Source organism: Brienomyrus brachyistius, chromosome 16, assembly GCF_023856365.1.
Source record: "Brienomyrus brachyistius isolate T26 chromosome 16, BBRACH_0.4, whole genome shotgun sequence".
Classification (NCBI taxonomy): Eukaryota; Metazoa; Chordata; class Actinopteri; order Osteoglossiformes; family Mormyridae; genus Brienomyrus; species Brienomyrus brachyistius.
The window spans coordinates 18,217,398-18,242,419 of NC_064548.1; the positions used below are offsets into that span (position 1 = coordinate 18,217,398).

General features: G+C 39.6%; 1 protein-coding gene across 6 annotated transcripts; it reads left to right on the top strand.

Moving 5' to 3' along the window:
- Positions 1 to 6,545: 6,545 nt before the first annotated feature.
- Positions 6,546 to 24,289, top strand: LOC125709529 (gamma-aminobutyric acid receptor subunit beta-3-like). 6 transcript variants are annotated; one of them, XM_048978089.1, is made up of 11 exons: positions 6,546 to 6,921; positions 7,040 to 7,107; positions 7,194 to 7,285; positions 7,444 to 7,511; positions 15,201 to 15,421; positions 16,944 to 17,026; positions 18,406 to 18,543; positions 20,265 to 20,417; positions 21,279 to 21,520; positions 22,507 to 22,581; positions 23,094 to 24,289. In XM_048978089.1, the coding sequence occupies exons 1-11, from the start codon at positions 6,919 to 6,921 to the stop codon at positions 23,436 to 23,438; spliced, it is 1,488 nt and encodes a 495-aa protein (XP_048834046.1). In that variant the 5' UTR covers positions 6,546 to 6,918; the 3' UTR covers positions 23,439 to 24,289. The 6 variants fall into 6 exon arrangements, with proteins under 6 accessions (XP_048834046.1, XP_048834045.1, XP_048834048.1 ...); XM_048978088.1 differs by having other exon boundaries at positions 6,546 to 7,107; XM_048978091.1 differs by having other exon boundaries at positions 6,546 to 7,107; positions 15,201 to 15,307.
- The last annotated feature ends 733 nt before the right edge of the window (positions 24,290 to 25,022 follow it).

Consider the following 25,022-nt stretch of genomic DNA (forward strand, 5'->3'; position numbering starts at 1 on the left):
TTCTGAAAAGCATCCTGTAACCCCTCCCAGTTCTTTGGTCCCACATAGTTTGAGAACCACTGACCTGTACGATGTTCTTTTGAAGCTTGCAGAATGATTTCTGGGATACTTTTAGATGTACTCTGTTCAAAGATTAAGTGTCTTCTGCAGCCCCCATTTCCATTCTTCTATCCTGCAGGCAATCCCTGGAATAACTGGGTGTTGAAGGCCTCGCCCGAGGGCCTAACGATGAAAACATTCCACGCTCCCAGTAATCTGAATCAGTGACCTTCAAATCACAGACGCACTTACCTAACCTGCTGAGCCACACTCTGCTCGCGTGTCAGTCTATCTGCAGATCTCTGCATGTTTTCTAAAAGTCATTCAAGGCTAAGATAATGAAGGGGACGCATCCCCAGGGCTGCGCTACGTGCCTTTTGTGAAGAGGAAACCCTGCAGCCGGACGAACTACAAAAAAACGAAGGCAGTAACAGTACATAAATGCAACAGATGCGGAACCCTTAAGCAACAGACGGGTTTACGTTAATGATGCATAACTCACAAAAAGTAAAAGTACTTCTTCTATAAATCCTTTCCGAGAAACCAGAACTAGTATAATAGCAGGTGACCTTAAAATGCTTAACAAGTCTGGGTGGGCATCACATGAACAGCCTCTGTAAATATGCCTTATATAGTATTGTATGCTTTATTAGCCATAGAATAGCATATTGTATCACAGGGCAGAGATACAGGATTATCATGTACTATTAAGTACCAACTGGTTTAATGTACTTTCCATTAGTTACTTAGTTGATTCCCATAGGATTACAGGCTTACAGAGCATTACGCTCCCACCCTCTGTGAGTTTCAAAGTCTCATTTTCCGCATTACTACATTATAATAAAAGCTATTAAGCATATTTTTATTAACTTTGTGAAGCATAAGTGATGACGTCTGAGACCCGGATTGTAAAGACCACGTTCTCTTTGTTTAAAAACCATTAAACGATTTCATGTCTGCCCACACATCATTCAGTGTGGTGTCAAAAAATGTTGGATGGAAAGGGGGAGGATGTTTTAAAATAAGACTTGCTAGTGGTTTGTTCACAGCAAACTTATTGCTTTATTTAACTTTCTTTTTTTAGCAGAAAAAAAGTGACACGGAGAACATGGCAGCATTTCTCAGACTTGAAGCTCTAGCATTCAATGGAAATATCGACAATAACCGGCGCGTTTCGGAACAAGAACATGATTTATTCATGGCAGTTGCACAGTCAAAGATGCTCTCCTTGACTTCGCTGGTTCCGAAGCCATAGAACAAGGGCAATATTTCATGAATGCACTTGCTGTAACGTACAGGACAAAGAGAAAACCGATGCTTTGTTAACGAGAGAAGATCTGGAACGTCTTTAACATAAATTCCCCATATTGTGCAACACTACAACATATATAACTACAGAACTGCATAAATTCAATACATGAGGACAGAAGTGCACCTTGTCTTTTTAAGGACGTTCTCGTGCAACGTACGCCTGGCACAATATAATGGAAACAGAAGTTGAGAAAGAACTCCTGAGACATGTGTTTGCTTAAACCTAACAACTACAGGAAATCAATTAACACTGACCACCAAAAAGCCCATACGCGCACAGCTTCAGTTAGGGTACAATGTAAGATTTTAAGGCTACAGAAATACAAGCTTACTCAGATGAGAGAGAAGCACATGTACTTCACTGACACAGGAAAAGCAGGAAGCAGCGGAGCAATGACACTAATTACGTTGAGGCCATGTCAGAAAAGCATACTTCCTCATCAAGACTGGCTGAGTTAAGCGAGCACGAACCCTAGTCCCTGACTCTAAAGCAACGTTGCAGATATATCACTCTTGGTTTGCCAGATTGCCAAACAGAGCCACCATTAGACATCTGTCAGTATTTTCCATATATAGATAAACTCACAGTGGCCGTGATAGAAGGGCCAAAAATGGTAAGCCCTGTTTTGCTGCTGAAAGAGGACATTGGAATTCTCCTCAGAGGGTACCCCAGCTTGTATTCGGAAAAATGCAATGCAACAAATGTTTATCACCCTTAGTGACCAAAAAACATCGGAAGAGAGACCCTGGTTTCTACTTCAAACAGAATGAAGCCACAGTTCCACTCTGGTTCCATGTGACTCCAGACCTGCCTTAGTCAACAGTAGCAACAGATACCGTTCATTAGATTGGTCAACACTGCCTCCTATTGGTTGGTGCCAGACTTCAAATCAGACATGGCAAACTCAAAACCTAAAATACATTTTTCAGTACAAGAAAGTCTGTATGAATTTGTCTGAGATTATGGAACTCAATTTACACGTCGGCATTTGAAATTCTTGACCACCCCGCGACTGTAATAAACACATCTAATAAAACTGCATCCAGCAGTCATACTAAGGTTACGATATAATGCAGAGAGAGAGAGAGAGAGAGAGAGAGAGAGAGAGAGAATATGTCTTTGTGGGGACTCTCCATTAATGTCTGTGGGTATAACCCAAATCCCAACTATGAGAACCCTAACCCCTACCCAGCCCTAACCCTAACCATAAGTAACCAAACAAAATTCAAGACATTTGGAATTATTAGCTTTTTTTTTTTTTTTTTTACTGCAGTCACAGATTTTTTTGTAAAACGGAGTTTTCCCTTCTGGGGACTGAATGTCCATTGGCCAACACCATGTACTGTGTATGCTATATCGTGAAGCTGGAAGATTTGATGTAACATAATACGGGATGGCAGCTAGTCACATTCTATAAAATGACTGTCATTAGATTAGTTACACACTGTTTCTAAACTTCATAGGAGTGACATTTGTGTCCAGACGAAATCTCCATGGTCTACAAAGCTCAAAGGGTTAACCTGAAAAAGCAGCTATCACCACCACCACTGTCACAATGAAGTAGGTCTATAACGTATTAGTACTTTCATGACATTGGGGTGCCTTTCTGTGTGTCCTGCTATTGATTTGCATCTCGTCCTACTGTAGGTGTCCCCCTGCCTTCTGCCATATGCAGTATGACCTAGAAAAGGCTCTATGCACCCCCCACAACCTTCTGCTGGGTAAGCAGCTGGATCGATACATGAATAGATTTGTTCATTTTTAAACAACGGCAGTGCTGTATTCCTGGCTGCTGAAACAGGGGCAAGTCTCAAGTAAGCCTGCAGAGACAAGTCTTTCTCAGTCGCAATTTGTTTTGGAGGAATATGGCCTTTGTACATACGCAACATTGTAATTGTCACAAAATACAGCTCTGGAAAAAATTAAGAGACCACAGCAAAATTTCCAGTTTCACTCATTTTTGATTTTATGGGTTTGCTTCTGTGTAAAATATGCATTTTATTTTTTTTTTGCAAACTCCACCTTGGCTCTTCCCTGCTTCTCACTGATGAAGGGCTTCTCCTTGCTTTATGGGACTTCAGTCCTGCTTCTAGAAGCTTGTAATAAATTGTCCTAGCAGTGCACTTCTCACCACTTAATGTTTCCCATTGTTATTTGAAGGTCACTTGAAGTCATCCTCCAATTTACTGCCAGATACATTGATGGTCATCTCTAGCCAGGGGCGCTGCTAAGGATTTTGGGCCCCATGAAAAGAATCTTGACAGGGCCCCCAACACATTTATTTGGGGCTTCTCTGGGCCCCCTCTCAGTCATGGGCCCCGAGAATCGTCATCGTTTACCCCCCCTTTACAGCGCCCCTGTCTAGAATTACAAAGTTGCTTCAGCCCCCTACAGTACCTTACTGGTTTTTGGTCATTTCCTGCTTCACCTTGTTCTAGTATACTGCTGTCTCAGAAACATTGAGCCTGGGAGCAGCCTGCCTCCAGTGTAGCCTTCTGCCAACAGAACCTGGATTAAACCAGGACATTTAAAAAATATAGAGTAGTCTCTTTTTTTATAGAGCCGTATACATGTATAAAAAGGAACAGAGCATGGATCCAAATACTAATGTGCTTTTACTGCCATCTTGTGGAAAAAATCTATTATTAATTTACACTATGTGTGGAAAGTATTTCAATAGAAATCAGATAACATACACGCATGATACATAAAATCAGCCCTGGACCATGGGACCACGGTCCCATGGGAGGTGGGGGGGGGGAAGAGGTATTCCCATTGGCCCATCAAGAAAATGCCTGGTATGCCAGATGGCCATAGCTGTGATACACATACACAATTCACACTTGCAGCCATAAACCTGAATTTTTGTAGATATATTTTAGTACATTACCCTCTCCTCAATAAGCAGGTGGAAGATGAAAAATTATGATGCATATTATAATTTAATGAGTATTTCATTTATGTAATTATCCCCTTCTCACATCCCACCTGCTCATGCAGTACAGACCCGCTCTTGCAGAGACAGGATTGCAGAGGGTCTGGAACCTACTGCTGGCTGCCTAAGGGGGTCCTCACATTAGCCAATCAGGATTGCGCTCGAGCACGTTTGCCGTCTGTGTTCCGTATCCAGGCACAGTCAGCGATCATCTTGGATGCTTATCGTGCCTGAGTCCGACTAACCGTACTCTGGCCCACATCATCAAGCGGAAAAATGTCTCATATAACTTTAAACTGAAACCATGATATTTCAATTAATTTGAAAATTAAACAGCATAAAATAAGTGATAAGGTGTTTTGTCTTTATCCAACCAGTCAGTCTTCCAGTCACAGTCCAACCATTTATGCATTACACTACTGCGGCCTACACCGAGCACGAGGAAGGGAAATGTTTTATATGCAACTGTATGATTGGATATACATATATACATACATGCATGCATACATTCATGCATGAATACAAAGATACATACATACATACATACATCTCTAACTACGTTATGGTCATTGACTGATACAGTTGTTCAATTTTTTTTCAAATCTGTTAAAAACTTGAAATGTAATTAGTTCTAAATTTAGTATGTCTTAAAAATATATTATTATTATTATTATTATTATTATGCAGACATTGTGGGCCTATATCACAAAGCAGGATTTCTTGTTTAACCAGATAACCAGTAGGATTTAAGGCTTGTGGTACAGGCCCCGTGCTTGAAAATCAACAAAACATGAAATTTGGCCAAGGGTGACGAAACTTTCACGGATCCGTACTCAATCCGAACTGAAGCTACTTTTATTTCTCGCAGTAGAGGGTGCTGCAGAGTAATGTACTCATGATCAGCAAGCAGTTCCCAAGCCCATAGCTCATTTTCATGAAAGTAAATTTTCTGTATAATTCGAACGACATAATAATAATATGTGTGTAATGCGTTATGGTCCACAATGGTGTCCGGTAAAAGTTTATAAAATTGATTGTATCCTCACACTCGGTTGCATTCTAAGCTTTCATTTAGCTGAGATTTGACTGAAAAAATAGACTTGATTTTATTATGTATTTATATAACTATGCTGTTGATATATGTGGTGAAATAAACAAACTAATAGAATGGAAATTGCCCCCTGCAGAGTAATTCCAGTGCAGTGAAGAGGCCTACCATGCATTAGCCAGTACAGCTATTCATACAGGATGGAGAGAAAGATTTATTACACAGATGAGGACACCTCCGTGGAAAGAAACTGAAAGAATAACAAACGTATGCAATTGTGTTTCAGACTCATGAGAAGACTCGGAGACTGTGTCTTTAATAGACAAGGGGCTTGATTGAAATACATACTGAAATAATACTGGCATGTGACCATATCATCGTCAGCATCTGTCCCTCCCAGTCCTGTCATATTCCTGTTTGGCCAGCAGATGTCGCTAGCAATCAGTATTAGAACAGTACGAGTTAAAAAAAGAGTAGCGTTTCTCAGACTTACGTTTGTTTGAAACTTTACAACAGCTTCCAACAAAGATGCTTGCTTTAATACTTTTCATGAGCCCATTCAAAGAAGGCATTCAAATCGTAGCCTGCATCTCTGGGAAATACTGTCTATGGAATTCATCAATAACAAATGCAAATGTAAAAAAAGTCCTGATGATTAATGTCATAGGGCGGCATGGTGGTGCAGTGGTTAGCACTGTCGCCTCACACCTCTGGGACCCGGGTTTGAGTCTCCGCCTGGGTCACATGTGTGCGGAGTTTGCATGTTCTCCCCATGTCGTCGTGGGATTTCCTCCGGGTACTCCGGTTTCCCCCCACAGTCCAAAAACATGCTGAAGCTAATTGGAGTTACTAAATTGCCCGTAGGTGTGCATGCGTGAGTGAATGGTGTGTGAGTGTGCCCTGCGATGGGCTGGCCCCCCATCCTGGGTTGTTCCCTGCCTCGTGCCCATTGCTTCCAGGATAGGACCCCCCGCGACCCAGTAGGATAAGCGGTTTGGAAAATGGATGGATGGATGGATGGATTAATGTCATCACTGTCACATAATGTTTCCGAACATCCCTTAATATAAAGTTGTAATTATGAATGAGAATACATTTACATAATTATTCGACAATACCCGCATGTAAAATGAGTCTAAAGTGGAATTCCAGGTCTTATACATCTCCATTGTCACCAGTTTACGCATTCTTACGTCACGTGGCCCGTTATATTGAACATCTTGCTCGCCACGTCTGCTTAGACAAACTGATTTTAATGTCCAGTTTACCTGGCTGTCAGAAAATCAGCAGGCAAAGGGATGAAACGTTACCTGAAATTTTAATTACAAATCATTATAAAAATGACATAAGCTGTCGACATGTCCATTTCTTTTCTTTTCTTTTTTACTTTGCGTTGGAATCGGTGAGCTTCTTAAAACACGATTTGTCCAAGAAGGGGAAACAAAGTACGCTGGATAACAGAGGAGCAAAAATGTAATGGGACATGGACCTGAAATCCAGTTTTGCAGACACATGTTGCAATTTTTGCGACAGACAGCAACATAAGTTCTTCATGTGAAAACCAACCAGGCTTATTTTCCAGAAATGGTTGGTAATGGAATAGATTTGCAGTAACTCTTGCAGCTTCTTAATTTAAATTCAGTAGATGAAGGTTTTGTTTCTCCACTTGCCTTTTGACCGACCAAACGAAATGTGGGTATTTCAGAAAGGAAGACTCTTCGGCTTTATTTCCGTACCGGTTATTATAATAGCGGTGGTATCCTGCACTCAGAGGTAAGTGTCCGGAATCAATGAATAAAAGAGCGTTTTCTGGCTTTTAATGTGCGAATGTTGGTACAATAATCGTCTTTTTTTTCCAGCGCCAACGAATCAGGAAATATATATTTTGTCAAAGAAACGGTGGACAAACTATTAAAAGGATACGACATTCGCCTTAGACCGGACTTTGGAGGTAGTAGCCCGCTTACTTAGCGCATAGGCATGCGATTTCAAAGTAGCCGTTAAAATCATTTATGACTTTGGGATTGTTAAGATCTTTGTTGCATTCACCAGTTAACGTCATTTCATATACCGTGTTGTAATCTTGTATGTTTTTTGCGTATTTTTAAGGGGCCCCTGTTGCTGTTGGTATGAGTATAGACGTGGCAAGTATAGACATGGTGTCTGAAGTAAATATGGTAAGTGTAACGACTAATGCTGTTATGTAATCTTATCGTGTGCTAAGTTTGCGAAGAGTACATTGTGCTTGTAAAAACGTCGGCGCGTTAATATGGTACAGCTTTGGATCGAAGTACTAAATATGACGAAGAATAACTTAAAAATGAACCGGTGTGAACTTAGGTCTGCTTGAAATCCCCATGGCCATGGGTCGGTCGCAGGCTTCGAACAGATGAGATGTTTTTAATGACATCATTTACTTTTCCCATTGCAATATATTATAAGTACGAATATATTATTTGTTGTATTTGGGTTTTAATGTGGTTCTAAGCCTAACTCCTGGGTGCATACCAGTACTGTTGCTGTTCGTGGTTCTGAACTACCCCCCCCCCCCCCCCCCCCCCCAAAAAAAAAAAAAAAAAGCACATGGTCACACCCACCACAGGACAAACCACCTCAGGGAAGAGAACCTGAGTGCAGCCATGCAGTGGGTGATACCTCAACACCAAACTAGTCCAAATGGTCCAGTACGAGTTTTTTTTTCCGGTGGCTGGAGTGCCAGTCCTGCCACCAACCCCCAAGTTATTCTCTGTAAGCTGGAAGACCTCCCTATAGGGCTGGATGTAGAGTAACATCAGACCCAGGACAAAGCAAATGCTTTCACTGAAAAAAAAAACATTAATGGTTTCTAGAGAAAAGCCATGTAGCTGAGAAAGTGTGTGTTTGCTATATACTTTACAGTTATATACTGGTGATGTTACACTATAGATGTAGAGGCTCGTTTTGAGTTTAGTGTGGACTGTTCATGTTTATGGAAGTGAAACTTGTATTAAATATTTGTCATCTTATGCAGGATTTACTTCACACTGAATATAACAAATCTGGCATATGAGTAATATGCAAAAGACTGAATCCAAAAGCAGGGAGCAAGGTATGGAGTATGAGGTTGAAATATGGTGCACAGTATTTGGTTTTAAGTTATTGTACAGGGCAGTGCAGTAACTTCTATTCCGTTAAGAAATCCCTTTTCGTTGAAGTCGCTCCACGGATCGTCCTTCTCTTTGCCATATCCTGCCGTAACTGTAACATAAAGATTCAAGAACATTAGTATCTGCTTGGGTGTATTTTTCATGTCTTGTCTGAAATGGGGCCTATCCACACATTTGGTTTGCACAACACCGCTGCCTTCTAGACATTTCACCCCAGTATACGATGGTATTTAAAAAGAAACAGCATCTCTGTATCAGTTCTATAGTAAGAGGAGTATTGGTGTTTTTCCGATATTAAAATAACTCCTCTGGGATTTCTAAGTGCTAGGGTATACCATAATACCGACATACCTCCCAAGTCTAGCATGTAGCACCATTTCTTCGCACCTGTAGGCTTGTGGGGTTCCTTTACAGTAGGTGAAATTTTCTGCCTTATGTAGGATAAATGATTAGGCAAACGGATGGATGATTAAAGTCATGTTGACAACAGAAAGCAAAGGCAGAGTGTCGTCTGTCCACGCAATTACACCATATTGTGTTTGTAGTATAAAATTTAATCCTATTATTGTCACCCATCAGCTGGATCCACGAACAAATACCAATGATCCAATAGCATACCGTTTATTTTATTTTGTCTGTTGTATAAATTTTGTAATTACACATTTGTGTACAGTGAAAAAATATTGGTGAGTTACATATATTGATTCAGTTCGATTGTTTTGGCCTGTGTGAAATCCAGGAGCCTACGCCACTTGTGCTTTTTGTACTCAGAACACCCACAATGCCCTGCTTTTTCATGCAGTTTCTGACTGGTGTCTGACTCGTCAATGTCAGTGATAACTGTGTCCAGTTTAAGAATCCGGCTGTCATGGTTACAGCTCACATGCTAGAAGGGTTTCATGCTGGGAGGCAACAGCGCAGCATTTACACAAGCCATGGAAACTCATTAGACAGGCACTTTGTGCCAATAAACAAAATTCATTCTAACGGAGGAGACAAAATCGTCCCCTCCAAAATATTTATTCATCTCTGAGAAACCAAAAGAGGGAGCAAAATGTGGCCCCACACCATACAGACTGGAGCTTCCATAATGCTTCTGCATAACCTGTAGCAGAATGTCACAAAAACAAAAGGAGAAACACAAAGTATTATACAGAAGCAGCTTAATACAGTTACTTGTGTTATGTTACGTATTATTTACGAACATGGCACTTTTGTACTGCACAAAAACATTGTATGAATGATTTTAACAGTTAGATTTGTCTATATGGATCAAATCCTGTTGTAGCCCTGAATGTTTCATTATTGCTACATTTGTGCCTGTAGGTATGTGCGTGTAGAAAAATACCCCATTCAGTGCTAATGTTCCCATCCCCAGACACACTAATTTCAAACATGTATACAAAATCCTTTGTTATACTTCATTTTACTCTCAGATTGGAGATTCTTTGTTACATTTTTGTTATTCTTGTTTCTGTGGTTCTTACTTTGAAATCAAGATAGAACCATCCATCTTTTAACTTATCACGGCCAGAGTTGGAAGGGGACTGGAGGCTAGTGTCTAGACTGAAGTATACGCTGGACTGGGTGCTACTCCATTGCAGGACACACACACACACGCACACAGGTTTGTAATTATATCTTTGTGGGGACTCTCCATTCATTTCTATGGGGAAAACTCTAATCCCAAAATGACGACCCTAACCCCCACCCAGCCCTAACCTTTACCCATAAGTAACTAAACAAAATATGAGACTTTTTTAGTTTTTTGATTGCTTTCACAAATCTTTGTGGGGACCTGAGAAATATTTTTCTAATGGGATTGGATCATCTGCCACTCTACATCCTAGAGACTCCTGTGAAGGCTGTAATAACTCCTGGTGCTATTAGCAATGCACATGTGATATCTCAACTGGTATGAGTTCATAACCACAAAGTGCATAAACTTAATACTAGTGCCAGAGTAAAGTCAGTCACAGAAGGATATTGATAAACATTCCCAGACTTCTATTTGGGGCTGATATTAATGTGGCATCGTAGCAGTGGAGTACAAACAGGAGGTAGAAGGAAGGGAGGTCCCTGGAGTACATGATGCTTTTTGGGAAAGCCAATGAGGTTGTATTACACAGCAGCACTCAGTGGTGTTATAAAAGAAAGATTCTTTTTTTAAAAAAAGATTCCACCAATAGGCTCACTGAATGTATTCAGGAGAATGGGAAGGGATAATAAAGGGCATTCTGGTAATTAATTTATTCATTTTGAATAGAACCTTTTTTTTATTGCTGTACATTGCCTGTAATGCATAATTTACTGTACTTGTCTTTAAGTGCAGAATTTTCTCATCTTCCACTCTAAATTGCATTTACTTGCATTTGTGACTGAGAATCTTCCCAGCTGCTACACCCCTGGCTTCTGTCATTGATGTCTGTTGAACTGTACTCTTAATCGAACGGCCCATCATGAATGATTCTTCCTAGAGCAACAGTCAGCTCTATAAACAGAAAATTGTAGGTCAAGTCAACAAGTATCAACAACAGCACAGTTTGCTCAGTAGGCTTGTTGTACCATATAAGTATCTACTCACACACACACACACAAAAATGCAAACAGCAAGTTGGACAATATGGAGAGTCCACGTTTAGTTAATAAATCTTTGGTTCGTCAGTTGTTTTCGAAGACCTGGCGACCCACGTGCAGGAGAAGGTCTACCATTTCTTTGACACACACAACTGCAGTCTCAGTAGACAAATGAGAGCTTTGCATCTCATATATTTAGGGGGCAGCGTGTAAGCCTGTGTCCTTGTAATCAGAAGGTCGCAGGTTTGAACCCAGCCTAAGCACGTCTGCGGGTCCTTGAGTAAGACACTTACCCCCAGCTCCCTGGGCGCCGCTATGGGTGGCAGCCCTTCGCGGTCAACTTACTCCACGAAGAGCAAGTTGAGTGAGGTATAAAGATAATTTCCCTACAGGGGATCAATGAAGTATCAATTATTATAATTATTTCTCTTTGTAGAAAGTTGCATCGAACTCATTACATTTTCAGACTGAATTCATAATAAAATGTGATGGTTATGTTTAAGTGCTATGGACCACATCTGGCAACTAATACGTGGGTGTCTGACAAACAGAAAGAAGCTATGGAGGATTAATGTGTTTGCATGATTGTCAGAAAAAAATTAACTATATACTCATTTTCAAATGACCTAAAACACAATTTTTCAGCAGGTTAGACTACTTGCTTTAACAACATTTCGCTATGTATATCCTTAGTTGCATCACCAGACAATTCCATCCCTTTGTTAAGTGAATGAAGGAAATGTCATTAGTATATCAGCCAGGGTCATAGAGATCCAGGTCTCCATCGATATCCTGCACTAAGGTTACAGGATAGTACAGACATTATAACATTCCGGTTGCAATTTCATGCACTCTGACAGTGGATTGATATTACCATAGATGTTACAGCAGCTTATTGTCTCTGGGAGGAATGTATTTTCATTGCATTTTATTATATTTATTTAGCATAATTGTTAGGAAATGCATTTAAAAAAATTACTTGTATTTATGAAGCAGACTAAATATAAAACCAGTATATTTGCTTGGGTGTTATGACCCTGCTTCTTGGCTGGAAAACTTGCCCTCAAAATTAAAATCTTACAGTATTCTAGTCTCAAAAAGCCATTATCTGTGCACAGACAAAAAAAATTTGATTTATTATACTTATTATTTTACTGCTACAAAAAAAAACATGAATATTGGCACTTTAATACTGGAAGGATAAATTAATTAGACTTCCTCAGAAGCTGAGGGTATTCCTGCATAGATCTCATGCATCTATTGAGAGCCTGAGCTGCACAGACAAATATGCCCTAGTGTAAGTATAGGGTATAACAACCATCCACACATCGCATTCAACAAAAACCAGCAACATTTTCAGGGTAGGTTGACAAAATCCGAATGCTGAATCTGAACTTGGAAAGGAGTCTCAGAGCTGTAAGCAGATACGTTTAATGGGAAGTATGTGAGAAGCACGGTAACCAGCAGGAACAGGGCACTTTTAAATGAAGCTGTAAGAAGCAGATTTCTGTAACCATCAAGCCAAATCAGTGCTTTGTCTGATGGGGCTGTAAGGAACCACCCACTGGCCCAAAAATGGAATCCTACTCGGCAGCCAAAGACATTTAATGTGCATCTGAAAAACTTACATAGACCGCAGATTAAATATCTGACTGCATTTGATTTTAATTTAAAGATTATTTCAGAACACTGTTACCTTTGATGTGTTATTAATTTAATTTTGTTCAGATTACTGTTAGACTTGTCTCTCTTTTTTTAACTAAGCTACAGTATCCCACATTATGATGTTGTATAGCATTTGTTTCCAGCCAGTTAAGCAATATCCACAGATACAATGCGAAACCCGACTGACCTCATACAGGAACTGCAGGGCAGCTATATTCTGGCACAATATCAGCTTGTTTGATCAGCATTGCAGTTTCAGCATGTCTGACATTCAGCGTAGGGGGCCTTAAGCCACAATTGTCAGCTTATTTAATAAAAGGGTTGCCAACTTTGGTCAGCTAGCTTGCGTGAGATTTTCAATTTGAGACGAGTCTGCACACAGATGCACATGCATTAGCATGCATGTAAGTTACCTTATAAATTACTAGTTATCTTGTCAATAGTCTGTAGGGCTTGCAAACTATCCCAAGGCTTTTGGTGTAGCTAATTTTAGATTGATAATGGAATAATATAGATTTGTTGTAAGATTTCTTGCATGAGCGTGTGAGTCCGAAAGCATGAGTGTCATGCCAGATGCATGAGAGCTGGCAACCCTGTTAATAAGTAAAGCATATTAAGGATGTCTGATGGACTCACCTCAAAAGGTTGCATTGGACTGTTTCGTAGTCTGTTAGTCAGAAAGCTGTAGTCATTAGATGTTCATTGCCCTTATTCTAATATTCAAGAGTCCCAATCCTGGTGAGGATCTGCAGTGGCAGCATGGACTAGGAACCTAAAAGAGGTAGCCAGACATAACTAACAATCGATAAAAACCTAACCCCCGGGGCAGGAATAATACACATCAGTTGTAATTCAGTCAAAACTACAGAGCTGAACCAAAGAGGCCACTTCATGTACTACAAAGGTATATATCATATTCATAAAACAATATAAATAGTCAAAGTAATACATACCCAGCAGAAAATATATGCAGTAAGTATGAGAGAAACCTATTGCAGATGCTCGTCATACTCTACCATCAATAAACTTTGGTTATAGAGTGACTTCAGTAATAGTACAAATAGTAACTGTTACAACCACACAATACGACGTGGGAGCTCTGCCTACAGAATGTCTCCTCGATAGAAATTACACGTAGTAACTGTGATGAGCACACAATGCCATGTAGGAGTTGTTTTCTTGTCAACTAATGGGGTTGAGCGTTCCAACAAGGCGAGATTTTCCTAACTCCGTCTTTATAATGATATCATGTTTTATTTTAAGACGCAGACCAGTGTATCAGTCACACTGAAACTACTAAAATGAGTTCATGCATGCAGTACCGTGCAACCTTTTTAGGCAATCAAAGAAAATGGTGGTTAAATGATCTTCATCTCAGTGAAGTGTGATATTATGTCAAAGTGTGTCAGCTTAGCCTTTTCATGATCTTTCCTAAAGTCACCCCAGCAATCATCCAATATTCCCATATCAACCAATCAATGCAATGTTCTTCTAGCCATACAACCAGATATCAGACTTTTTGGAGAACAGAAGTAATTCTTGTTACTTTTTATTGTGTTGCCGTTAATTTCCATATGGTCTATTTTGTCATATTGTGTATTTTTTCTGCTCAAATATATATTTACTACCCAGATAAACAGCCATAAACGTTTGACTGCCAGACTGCCTAAGCTTTGCGCAGTACTGTAGGAAAACTGAACACTGCACAATGTTCATAAGCACTCTGTCTGGACTTTGTGTGACCTGGATGAGGGGAGAAATGGATGAAGCGCGATGGGGAGAAAAGGGGCGGAGTTTGCCTGTGAGCCACTGCTTGCTTAGTGCCATCAGAGAAGGGTATAACAGCCCTGCCAGGGAGAGTTTGTGAACCCAGTCTCAGCAGAGTGGTGACAGCTTTCCCCCTCAGGTGAAGAGTAGAACAGCCCCGAAGGAGTCTGGGATCACAGATTCCCATGCAGCCAGAAGTGTTACAAGGCTACATTATTAATGTGTAAAGTGAGACTGAGAGGTGTACTATACTCCTATTAACAGTCTCAGTTTTAGGGGGTTAGAGACTAAATCGCTAAAAGCCTCCACAGGGAGAGAGGGGCCAAGCCAGATGGAGGGAAGAGTCTCCTCACTCGCAGACTCTGTGGGTGCCCTCGCATCTCAGCCAGCCCGTATCCACATGGCCAGCAAACCCCAATCCATGGGGTAGTGTCTTCCAAGTGTAGCACTTGTGCTACATGGACTGAAACACACCATACACTTATAATCTGCAAAAGAAGCTTCATCCATTTTTTATAACCACTTAGGCACTGAGGCAACGGTGCTAACCACTGCACCACCAGTGCACCACCACTGCACCACCAGTGCAGAAAAGGAGCTTTTTTATAACTAAACATACCTTTGGCTGTTTAGTATGTTTCTTCGTAATGAAATGAATAAAGATACATTGTTTTCCAATGTCATTCTTTTAACCATCTCTTTTGCTTGCAGGATTACACGCTGACTATGTACTTTCAGCAGTACTGGAGGGATAAGAGACTGGCCTATGCAGGGATCCCATTAAATCTGACGCTTGACAACCGGGTGGCAGACCAGCTGTGGGTCCCTGACACATACTTTCTGAATGACAAGAAGTCTTTTGTCCACGGTGTGACAGTAAAGAACAGGATGATTCGGCTGCACCCAGATGGCACTGTGCTCTATGGGCTAAGGTTGGTTGTATGTACTGTAAGGCAGAGGAAATTAGCCTGGAGCAAGGTGCATTATGGGAATTCAGACCTAAGTCCTCTTTCAGGAAATAGGCAGTAGTATTCTATAAACATGTCATGTATTTTCAGTGTTGTTGCTGAATTATTTATGTCCATTTCAAATACACTAAGAGCACAAAGTGATGCTACAGTTCAAATGTGGATAAAGACTACAGATAACTCAGCAAACGGAAAACGCTTTCAGAACGTTTCATAAACTTTCCCGAGATGCTGTTGGAAATCTGTTGATGTGAATTTATAAGCTTTTTATTATGAAGTTTTTATTCTAGAAAGTTCTGCTGCAGGTGTAGTAAGATGTTGCCCTGTGGTTGCTATCTAGTTCCAGACTAGCATACCTGTATATTTGAATAATGTGCAGTGTTGCCATTATTATTAATTTATTTAATGTTATCATTTTATTATTAAACCAAATGGAACCTTAGCAGGCATTAACATAAATATGAATGCATATGAACATGGCGGAAAATGACCTGCTGCAGTTTGCCACCAAAAAAAAACATGTGATTTATGTGTTTTTTTTTTTTTCTTACTTTTTTAATCAGATACCAGGGGCGGCATGGTGGTGCAGTGGTTAGCACTGTTGCCTCACACCTCTGGGACCCGGGTTCGAGTGTCTGCCTGGGTTACATGTGTGTGGAGTTTGCATGTTCTCCCCATGTCGTCGTGGGGTTTCCTCCGGGTACTCCGGTTTCCCCCCACAAAAACATGCTGAGGCTAATTGGAGTTGCTAAATTGCCCATAGGTGTGCGTGTGTGAGTGAATGGTGTGTGAGTGTGCCCTGCGATGGGCTGGCCCCCCATCCTGGGTTGTTCCCTGCCTTGTGCCCATTGCTTCCGGGATAGGCTCCGGACCCCCCGCGACCCAGTAGGATAAGCGGTTTGGAAAATGGATGAATAATCAGATGCCAAATGAGGGCACACTGTATAGTATGATCAGTCTTGATAAAACAAGGCCAAGTGCAGATACCGGTGTTATTTCAAAGTTCTTCACAGCCTTTGTATCAATTCACTGCTGCACTTTCTGAAATTGCTGCACTGTATTTGTTTAGTGTTCATATTTTGTGCCTGGCTTCTCGAATGGTTAACACTTTTAAAATTGATCACATTTAAAAACTCTTGGTTAAATGAACCATCGAACTGTAAGAACTTCTGTGGCTTGACAAATAGCGCATTTTGCTAACAGCACAAAGCTCGTTGGTTCAAATCCCAGCAAGCGAGCATAAAGTAAAACCCTTTCAGCTGTAAATCACTTTGAAAAAAAGTATCTCGTAAATGTTAATTGAAATAGAGGGATTCATGTTTTCCTGAATCCTAAAAGTGTTATCATTTTGCCCAAATTGACCAACGAAAGAGTACTATGTAATCTACCAACAATAACCGAATTGCCTATGCAGAGATGCAAAAACTGAACAATTTTTCATGTCATTATGCATGTAAAATAAATGACGTCTTTCTATCCTATCAAGAATAACCACGACGGCTGCTTGCATGATGGATCTGCGAAGATACCCACTAGATGAGCAGAACTGCACACTTGAAATTGAGAGCTGTGAGTAGCAAACAAAGTATCTTTAGTCTTAATATAGCATCTATTCCCTCTGTTTCCTCGATAATGAAGTAGCTATAGCAGGAGAAAAATTAATAAGAGCTTTTCCGGTAGTGTGGGCGCATGGTGTCACCTGAGTACAGTTAGCTGGAGCTTGAAAGACTGCCATCGCCATCTCTGCTGCCGACACTTTGGTATGCGAGTCAATCGCTCAAAAACCTGTCAATGGATTTTTTTCAAACCTTGCACAAGAACTGTATGGGTGAGGAACTACAACAGCTTACATTTTCAGACAGATCGCCCCCAAATTGAAGCAGCACCAGATAGTGATAGGCAGAAAAAAAAAACGCAGCAGTTTTGACATTTGATCCCGTTAAGATGATAACTCAATAACCGTTTGATGGATCTTTTTCAAACTCTGCAAAGGCATTTGGGGGGGGGGGGGGGGGGGGCAGAATGGAACTAATTAAATTTGGAGACAGATGGCCTCAGAATGGAAGCAATGCCACTTAGTTGAAGAGAAGGGAGAAAGAGACATTTGACCTTGCGAATGTGATAATCCAAAAAGTATTTAATGGATCTTACTACTGCTTCACAAAAACATTATATGGATCTACGCATGGTTTCATTTTCAGACAAACGAAGCAGCAGTTTTGTGTGGCAGCACAAGGAAGGAAAGAAAAGCCGCTATAGAAGACACTTGGTCTTATGAACGCAGTAACTCTAGAAGTAATGTGGGTCTTTTTCAGCCATATTGACAAACTGGGATTGAAATACTGAGACAGACATTGGGTGGAATTTGTCATGCGAAGCGCTCCACAGTTGCTGGGCAAATGGCATTAACATGAACTTGGTGTCATGAACGCTGGAAGCACGGCGGGGAGACAAGCACAGGAGTCTAGAAATATAGGGGAAGCTCAGGGTTTATTAAAGGCATGACACAATCGGGAGCACAGAGATACACTAGCAACTTCAAGATGTTATTGACAAGATGGCGGAAAGACTAACTGTGAAGCACTTACATACACAGACTCAATTAAACGAGACTAGGAACAACTGGTAACCAGAAAAATGCTACAAAAAAGCTGTTATTGGAAGCTTAAGTTAATAGACCACAGATGTATAAAGATGTAGAGTTTCAAACATATTAGTGTCCCTATTTACTATTTGTGCCACCTAACCAATATTCACCCTCCCATTAGTGTATTTGTTACCGTTCCTACTTTTATGTTACTGTACATTTTGGTCGTCGGGCAACAGAGAAATAAACAGAATTTCTTGTTTCTGAAACATTTGCGTGGTGATTTGAAGAGTTACATTCATTTCCAATGAAATGCTATAGTACTTATAATTTCACAATGCTGGTGGTCTTTGTGTTGCAGATGGTTACACCACAGATGATATAGAATTTTACTGGAAAGGGGGAGACAGTGCTGTCAAAGGAGTGGCACGCATAGAGCTGCCTCAGTTCTCAATCGTGGACTACAAGCTCGTCTCAAGGAATGTCGTCTTCTCCACAGGTAGCTTCTTCTCATCTTTCCATCCAGAAGGATACCTTTCCTGAAAAGATGTTCTTTATGTTTAAATTGTTTACATATTTCTTGTACACCTACTGATACTACATCACCAAACTTTGGGGTCCAAAAAAACCACATTACACCAAATCATTTCATTTCACATAATCCCTTATCCAGTACAGTATATCGGTGATTCAGGATGCCAATCCATCAGGGGACAAACAGCACATACTCTGACCAGTTCATCTAACTACATGTGTTTGGACCAAAGGAGGAAACTGAAGTAACAAGAGAAAACAAAAATGGAGAAAATGCACCCTGCACTCACACAGCACTGGGGTGGGAATTCAAACTCACAGCTAGGAGGTGTGAGGCTACAGTGTTCCCCACGCTGGAAGCAGAGCACATGCAATTTCTCTTCATCTTCTATTAGAAAGGTTTGAGTTCATAGATACAGTGATCAGCCAGTTGTTTTCTGTCCTGTGGACCTCTTGTTACACTTGAAGACAGACCACATAAAGTAACAGAGCAGGGTCACCAAGTACTGAGGCACATAGTGCTTAAAGGTCACCAACGCTCTGTTGTCTCAGTAACTGCAGAGTTCCAAATTTTATCTGTCATTGTGAGCCAGGCCTTCACGTCCAACATCGGTGCCTGATCTCGCAAATGCTCGTCTGGATGAATGGACAAAAAATTCCCACAGACACACTCCATAAACTTCTGGAAATCCTTCCCAGCAGAGTGGCAGCTGTTATACTGTAGCTGCAAAGGCGGGACCAACTCCATATGGATGCCTATGGATTTAATAATAATAATAATAATAATAATTGATAATAATTGATACTTTATATTTAGAATGAGATGTCATAAAAGTTCTTGTAGATGTAATGGCCAGGTGTCCCATTACTTTTGTCTATATACTGTAATGTATACTGCACTTACCTGTATATCTCAATAACCCTTCGTGTATATACAGTATATCATAAACATAAGCACATGCATAAAACAAAACAAAGTAAATTCTATATAGACAGAATTATAAAAAGATCTTTCTAAAAAGACTAGCTTAGCATTTCACAAAGGTATATTGTATATTAATGAATGATTCGTAATTCATTGTGGAAATGATACGTATAGATAATTATATTACATTATATTATCTCTCGACATCTGAATACATTACTTATTTATTTATCTGATCTGCAATATGAAAAATATTAATAATAAAAATATTTATCCATCCATTTTCTGAAACCGCTTAACCTGTTCATGGTTGCGGGGGTCCTGGAGGCTATGGGCACAGGGAGCAACCCAGGATGGGGCACCAACCCATCACATTGGCACATTCATACACCACTCACACACCATTCACACCTATGGGCAATTTAGCAATTCCAATTAGCCTCAGCATGTTTTAGGACTGGGGGGGGGGGGGGGGTGGAATCCAGAGTACCCGGAGGAAACCCCGCGACAGTGCAAACCACAGCATCACCGCGCCGCCCCCAAGATGGTTATTTACTTTTTTATTTTGTGTCTCCTATATCTATGTATTCCTGTCGTACAGATGCATGATCCAACTGTATACCGAAAAAGATTGTTTTTAGCATAAGTAATTTAAATATTAAAGTAAAATGTTGGGTGGCCATGCTCTGGTTGCCAAAATCACCACCCTTATGCACACACACCTATCGAAACACATTGCCGTTTTTCCCATTTTTTTTAAGGTGCCTATCCACGCCTATCGCTCAGTTTCAGACTGAAAAGGAATATTGGATACTTCATACTCCAGACTTACATGCCCTCCATTTTGATCACCATCTTGTCTTGGGTATCGTTTTGGATCAATTACGATGCCTCTGCTGCCAGAGTTGCTTTGGGTACGTTCATTATCATTAAAGCTTAAGAATTAAGAATTTCCTTCATGTCCAAAACACTGCAGCCTGAATATGATATGAGGATTTCAGTGGACAGCAAATTAGGTATTGAAGAGTACATCCAGGGTAATATCAAGGTTGACATAGTTTTTCCTGCATCTAACCCATAATAAGAAAAAATATAAATGCTTATACCAAAATTGTGGTTTGATACAGATCCTTTAACAACACATTATGTTATAATTTAACAAAATGTAACAATTTTTTAAATCATATAATGTAATGTTATTACACTGTGTAACAGTGCATTATGTAATAGTGCCACATAATGACATATACTGTAACTCGAAAAATGTAACTAATTTATAGCCTAAATGAATCCCTAATTTACCAGATACCAAACTACTTGGTGCCATGACGGGTTCCGGTAACGCAGTTTTAGAAATTTATTAGTTAATATGGTGATATTATGTGTTGTTACATGGCGTGTGACAATGCATTACATAATAATGCTGCATTATGTTATGAAAATTAAATTTTTTCGCATTATTACATAAAGCTGCATTATTACATAATGTGTTGTTATAGACCCTCTAAACAAGTTAGATTAGTGTTTGTAGGATAAAAGTGGCTGATTACTGCCTATTTCCCCCTGTGACTGTGCCCTTCTCTTACCTTCCTACCTCACTTAGCCTTCAGCTGCTTTGTTCACTATGTAATTGTATTTATTTATTCCTGTATTCCACGTGGAATACTTTATCTAGGTCTGTAGTTTGCTATTTTGTGTAAAAGTACCTTTGTTTAGCTACATTCTATTATCATCTGAATAGCTGTAGGGTCTGCCCTAATTGTCCGGTCTTCCAGGGATTACAACTGTGCTGACAATGACTACCATCAATACACACCTGCGTGAGACATTGCCTAAGATTCCCTACGTCAAGGCCATAGACTTGTACCTGATGGGCTGTTTCGTCTTCGTCTTCCTCGCCTTGCTGGAGTATGCTTTTGTCAACTACATCTTCTTTGGACGAGGTCCTCAGATGCAGAAGATGATGGCTGAGAAGACTGAGAAGGCCAACAATGACTGGGGCAAATATGGCAATACAGTAAGACCTTGAAATTATTTTTTTGACACTATCTAAACATGACTGACAAAGCAATTGATTCATTTATTGTATAGTTATACTTTATTCAGAGACACATGACTATTTTGGCTTATAATACAACAGTAATGCATCAGATGATGTATCTTCACACTACCTGTAACACTTTGCCTGCTGACATAACATTTAATCACAGGAATTAAATGTCTTGGTATGCCCACTAGTTTTACATATGTTACAACTCTGAAAATCAATATAATAATTTTTACAAATAATAATACAGTTCTTTCAGGATACACAATATACTGACGAGTGCCAACTACGTTATTGGGGATTAACAAAACTCAATCAAAACATTACAGTAAGAAACTCCTAAAAGCTTCCTCCCAGACACTGTAATTCAGTTATTTCAATCTAAAATATTTCTGTATTTGCTGATTTTATGGTGAGATCGTAACAGTGGAACAGCATCCATCAAAAGTACCGGACAGAGATATTGTGTTACACGGCCCCTTACCCAAGGTTACCGAGCACATTATCTACACTCTGTGAAACCGCCTCAGAAGTTAGTTCTGCAAGGAATAAAGTAGCAGTCTGGAGTGATATAGCCTACTCTTCCTCTTACTCGCAAGAACTCCAAAGTAAATCGTCATGTAGGAAATCCTCTGCATCATAAAGAACCTTTGGTAACCTTTTGGATTTTTAAATATTCATCGTAAAGGTCAAGCTAGAGTTAGAGAGACAGTGTAGTTTATTGTACTAAAATGCCCCGCTACTAAATTTTTTACAGCAATCAATTTCTAGTTAAAAGAATTCCTGGGGAATGTGACAGAAGGGAGCATATTTTGCATACAATGTGATACAATGATGTAGGCAGAGTGGGACCTTTCACTCAGAAATGAAGCTTCTGCAGCTTTGTGGATTGTCATTCAGATCAGATGAAGGGTGTTTTTTTTGTATTCCTTATTTGTTTGATCATTTGAAATTAGTCCTCTCTCAAAGAAGGCGAACCGCCACCTGTTAAACAGTCCAATCAGGTGCAGGGGTGTCATCGCTTACAGCCGGTGAGTGTGTGCTGTGTTTGTGATTATGCCGTCACATGTCTGTCCCCTTCATCACAGCAGACTTTCCTGTCGGCATTCTGCACATTAGTGGTCTGTTATCCATTTCTTAGGACTATTGTTTTTCTGCCATTGATGCAGTGCCACGATATTTTGCTCTCTTCCTGCTGCTCAAGCTCCACTAAATTCTTATATATAATTTTTATTGTTTCATAGGTTAATGTTGATCTTAATTAAAATGGTGCATCTGAATACTTCCTTTCTGTTTATGCAACTGAAATAATGACCACATCACATCCACTTATCCGGAGATTACCTTTAGTCTATTTGCATCAAATCTTTGATTTCGGTTGAGGAATCCTTGTGTCAGGAATTTCAGGAAGGCTCAGGAAGTCTACATTCCCAGCTATGGAAACAGGCTTCTCATTTTGTGTATGTTCTGTCATTCTTATCTCAATCTTCCAAGGACTCTCCATTTTTTATTTATTTAAAGCCAGCTCTTCCTTTGCCTCAAGGTTGATGTCCATGGAAACATTCTCCTAACAACCCTGGAGATCCACAACGACGTGGTCAGCAATGAGATCACAAGCAGTGCGACAGAGACCAGGAACTCCTCTGTGGTCTTTGATGGCTCTGAGGTGCAGTACAGGAAAGGAAGTACGCAGTGTGGACAACAACGGCAGAGGCCGCACCCCAGTGCCCAGCTGAAGAAGCCGCGTCTGCGAAGGAGGTCCTCGCAGCTCAAGATCAAAATCCCAGACCTCACAGACGTCAACGCCATTGATAGTTGGTCGCGGATAATATTCCCCTTTGCTTTCTCCCTTTTCAATATAATCTACTGGCTGTATTATGTGCACTAAAATGTTGTCTTTTTTCCATTCTTTTCTTATTTTTAATTTTTTTAAATAACTTTATACTATTTGAAAAGGGCCGGTTGGTTCATCATTTTGTTAACAGTTTTATATTGCACTGCCTTTCAATCCAAGGAAATACTATGAGGCAATAAAGTATTCTTTTTCAAGACTTCTATAATAAATAGATGCATTTTGGACATCTGAGTTCTCTGAAGTGCTGGAGGCATGCATGTACGTACTGTATATACGAGAAAGTTATAAACTGATATCTGGAATGTTTATGCACAAATATGATAAATGTTGTGATACTGTGTGTATATCCTTTAAAGGTACTCCAATCATTTTCAAAACTCGCGTGACAAATATAAATCGATTTATGTTCAAGTAATTAGTCGGGAATGTTTTTAATAACCTGCAGGTAATGTAACATTCTTTCTGTCTCTCTATATTACATGGTGTTTGTAAAAAAAAATGGTTTCTATTCTAATAATCCATTAATAATTAATAAGCAAAGCTGTTATACAACTGAAATACTTTGGGTTTCATTGTCATTGTATTCTTTCTTTACAGATCATCTTTGACTGCACAGTAACATTTAGATAGAATCCTGTTACAAAGTTTGTTATATCCTATACGCCAAGCATTAACACTTTTGCAAACTTTCTGTATAGTTAGACATATAATCATATAGTGTTGTGTTTTGGGCCATACCTTTCACTGCAATAATACCTGAAATTATCATAAATCACACTTTAGTAGTGATGTGTATGACTTGACAATGTATTATCTGTGTTATTTCTTTGAAGTATTTTTTTCTTTAGATATTTTTCATAAATAAATTGTCATTGATTATGAAATTGGCATAAACCATAAATAGATTTGTTTCCTCCCTTACATTAGTCACTGCTGAACAACAATAGTAGATGGACATTATATTCTTCACTTTAGCATGTCTAAGTATAATATGTGACAAAAAAATATATAAATAATGTTGCCCTGACGTTCCCAAACTGTCATTCAGAATTAACTGGTAATCAAGACACAGTTAAACTTGTGTAGATTGAAATATATCATAAATATCACATTTCAGATGCTTTGCCTTGTTATGAGACATCATCCCTAAAGTCTATGGTTACTGTATTTGGAACCAAACAGCTAAGGTTACTAAGGTCATCATTCAGCAGCTGCTGGTCACCATCAAAGGGAAGCAATCAAAGAAACAAAAAAAAAACCCTAGAAATAAAAGTAATAATCAAGAATTATTACAGTGACAGTGATGTTACAGTATTACAGTTATTATCAAGTATTAGTACAGAAGCTGAGACTGATAATTATTTTTTGGAAATTAGCAATCAGGTTACTTGTATAAAAATGCTTTTTGAGGAAAAGAAATTTTGCAGTCAAAACTTGGGCAGGCATTGGAAAAATGTGTAATCTTTTCCAGATTATCTAACTATACATAGTTTAATAACTCTAAAGACTTAAAAACATCTTAAGAACAAAAGATGGCACATTCCATAAGTATTATCTTATAACGGGACAAAGTTCATGATTTTTTTAAAGGTCAGTTGCGACAGCCATATCACCCCA